The sequence below is a fragment of the Rhagoletis pomonella genome, unplaced genomic scaffold (genome assembly GCF_013731165.1).
Source record: "Rhagoletis pomonella isolate Grant_MI unplaced genomic scaffold, Rhpom_1.0 Rhpom_scaffold_00021, whole genome shotgun sequence".
Classification (NCBI taxonomy): Eukaryota; Metazoa; Arthropoda; class Insecta; order Diptera; family Tephritidae; genus Rhagoletis; species Rhagoletis pomonella.
The window spans coordinates 486,134-488,976 of NW_023458575.1; the positions used below are offsets into that span (position 1 = coordinate 486,134).

Genomic DNA, 2,843 nt, shown 5'->3' on the forward strand with positions numbered 1-2,843 from the left:
AGAGGAGAAACGACTGGCGTGCTTTGCTGAACTCGGCCAAAATCGCCTAGGCGGTTACAGCGCCAAAAAAGAAGAAAAAGAAGAATACTTTGGAAAGTTTTTAATCTACTAAAATTAAGATGGCCGCAAAACCTAATCTGGAAATCACATACAAAGGAATACAAATTAACTTAAAATACTGTAATATGTTAAGTAATCCCTTTTTTATCCTTTTGACCAGGATTTTTTTGCACAATTTCCATATAATTGCCCCCAATAACAATGTCGCAGTCGCCATGTAAATATTGTAGACATGCTGTTGTGGCAGCATATCGCATTTTAACACCGAATAAGTACTCGCGCTAAATGAAGCCTGTAGAAAGGAGTAGAAAGAAGGCAAGAAAAAAAGAGTACAAAAATTTAAAATAAAAAATGTTTCGCCATACCATTAAGAAACTTAATTGGCCAATTGGCTCAACTTTATTACGCCAACTAAAGGAAGCTACTGTATACTCTTCAACACCAAAACGATTAATGCTGAAGCAATAGTAATGACTATGACCAGCAAAAGCAACGCGTGGTAGGAGCAGGCGACCTAAATTATATATTGGTGTATTAGACGTAAGCAAAATACCTACTATGCAGTCTCACTTAAAAATAAAATAATGTGTCACCTATTAAATCGGTAGATTCCTTTGAAAGCACCTCCCAGTTTTCACGAAATAACTCTATATTGGGTGCATCATGTTCCCTGCATTCCGATTTTCGATAGGTAGGAAAGTGTTGCATCAAAATCGGCTGTAGGTTTTGTGCACCTTAAGCGCATGGATATCGGTGCATGTTTCCCGGTTTTTAGACATGTTAATTGTTCTGCAATGCATTATTAGTAGTTTTCAAAGAAAATTTCTTGTAACTAAAAACTTCAAGATGTGTAATTATGTATATATTTACCTGATATTCTATTTAAATCACGCAAAGCTGTGTTACAGAACCTACATCCATCATTTAACATTGCCATCGAGTTGATCATTACAAAATGATTTCCTTTGATTGTGTACATTTCCACACCACTGCTATTGAAGTGTTTTGAAAAACGCTTAAAAAATAACCGTCCATTCTATAAGTATATTTTGTGAATAAGTTCAATATATTTAAAAAAACAACTGCATTGTACTTATAATGGAATCCGATATCATGATTACCCACAGCACTAATAATAGGAACGCCGGCTGGTGTGCTGAAAAGGCGATGAAACCGTTGTACATAATGTTCAAAATCGTTATTATTAACAAAGTCGCCCTCATCGAAAAGGTCACCCAATACGAAAACGACATCGGGTTGGAAGAGTCTCATTGCAGCCTATAATATAATAATTATTTTAAAACTTTTATTAAACAAGTAAAAGCACACTTTACCTGAAAACTCCGATGCATATGCCATTCTCTGTACAGCCGATCTAGCCAGTGACCACGTATTGGACCCAGTAGATGTGTATCGGCAATTATAACAGCCCTCAGCTCCTCCTCATTTTTATTTTTAATGATTTTATGTGACAGCTTTGGCCAATTGCAAAATGAAAGCTGAATAAAATCCGCCAAAAACTCACAGTAAAGAAATGTCAACAAGGCAATGCACCCAATTTTTGTCCGCCAGTGCATTTTTAGTTCTTAGATTTCTTGCAAATGAAAAAAAATTGGCAAAAGTTTTTAAGTAAACAATAGCAAAACAAGAACAATTTCAGTCGTCGGCACTTTGTTGTTAAAAAATAACGAAAATAGTTCAAGTTAAAAGGCAGCAAAAATGATGTTTACGAATGGTTGTACGAAATAAAATGAAAAGAAAATAGAAAAGTGTGTGTAAAAATGTCATAAAAGAAACGGAGTTAACAAAACTTGGCAGCACTGACTTAACGAAACGCCACTTTCATCGTAACTGACAGTTCGGCAGAATAGCATAACCTCCAAGAGCGCAGTGAATTTTTCTAACGAGTAAAGTGGGCCTGCTGGTGGACTTCTGTTAATTTTTTATTAAAACGCTTAATTAAATTGTGTTAAATATTTGGTGCGTATTCGAAAATTGTTTTCCCAAACTTTGTGCTAACAAATAATAAAGTGCGCGTTTGATTATAATATAATTAGGCGAAGAAAATTTGTTGGTTTAGAACGCGATGGCGTGGAGAAAGTAATGCCTTTAGCAATGGCGGCTTTGATAGCCAGTGAACAAGTAGCAAATTCTGGCGCAAAATTCTTTTGCGGGATTTTAATTGAGTCAAATGTAATACCAAATTAGCAAAAGAATAAGTACTGTTTAGCTGCTGGGCCTTGAGTTCCGAATTTAGATCAAAGGAAAGTCAAGCAAAATCATTGGATAGACAGCTGTAGTGGTTGGAAACAGGAGGGGCCCCTTATAGTACAGTCCCCGTGATGAAAATAGGCAGTATTGTGCTCCCATGTTTTTGTGGGTATCAAGGGATCATGCACGCGGGGCGATGCCAGACTTGACGCATAGTTGCAAAATTTCAGTACCTTCGTTAAATTTTTCTTCACCAGAGTAGATAGAATAAAATATTTTTAGATACATACATATCACTAGTGAAAAATTGCTAAGTCGAGTATTTAAAATTTTGCATGAAAAAATAAAAACCTTTGAAAATCATCACTTTATTGTAAAAATTTTAATGTAAATTTTTGAGTACTCGGGCCCTGTGCCAATTGATAGAAAATAGAAAATTTTGACGGATCAAAGTAAAAATTTGACACTTCTCGTGGCGAATACGAACGAAAATTTTGACAGCTTATAACCATGTATACACATAATCATGATACAAAAAACAAGGTAGTTCCATTGTCACTTTTTCGTCGCCA

The 2,843-nt window shown here is 35.5% G+C and overlaps 1 protein-coding gene across 1 annotated transcript; it reads right to left on the reverse strand.

The window, feature by feature from the left end:
* Window positions 1-31: 31 nt before the first annotated feature.
* LOC118749591 (metallophosphoesterase 1 homolog) lies at window positions 32-2,050 on the reverse strand. The gene is given in 8 exon segments (XM_036484401.1): window positions 32-352; window positions 426-574; window positions 654-779; window positions 782-823; window positions 826-849; window positions 931-1,096; window positions 1,144-1,338; window positions 1,395-2,050. Coding segments are annotated over 8 exon segments (1,197 nt in total). The 5' UTR covers window positions 1,638-2,050; the 3' UTR covers window positions 32-100.
* Window positions 2,051-2,843: the final 793 nt, after the last annotated feature.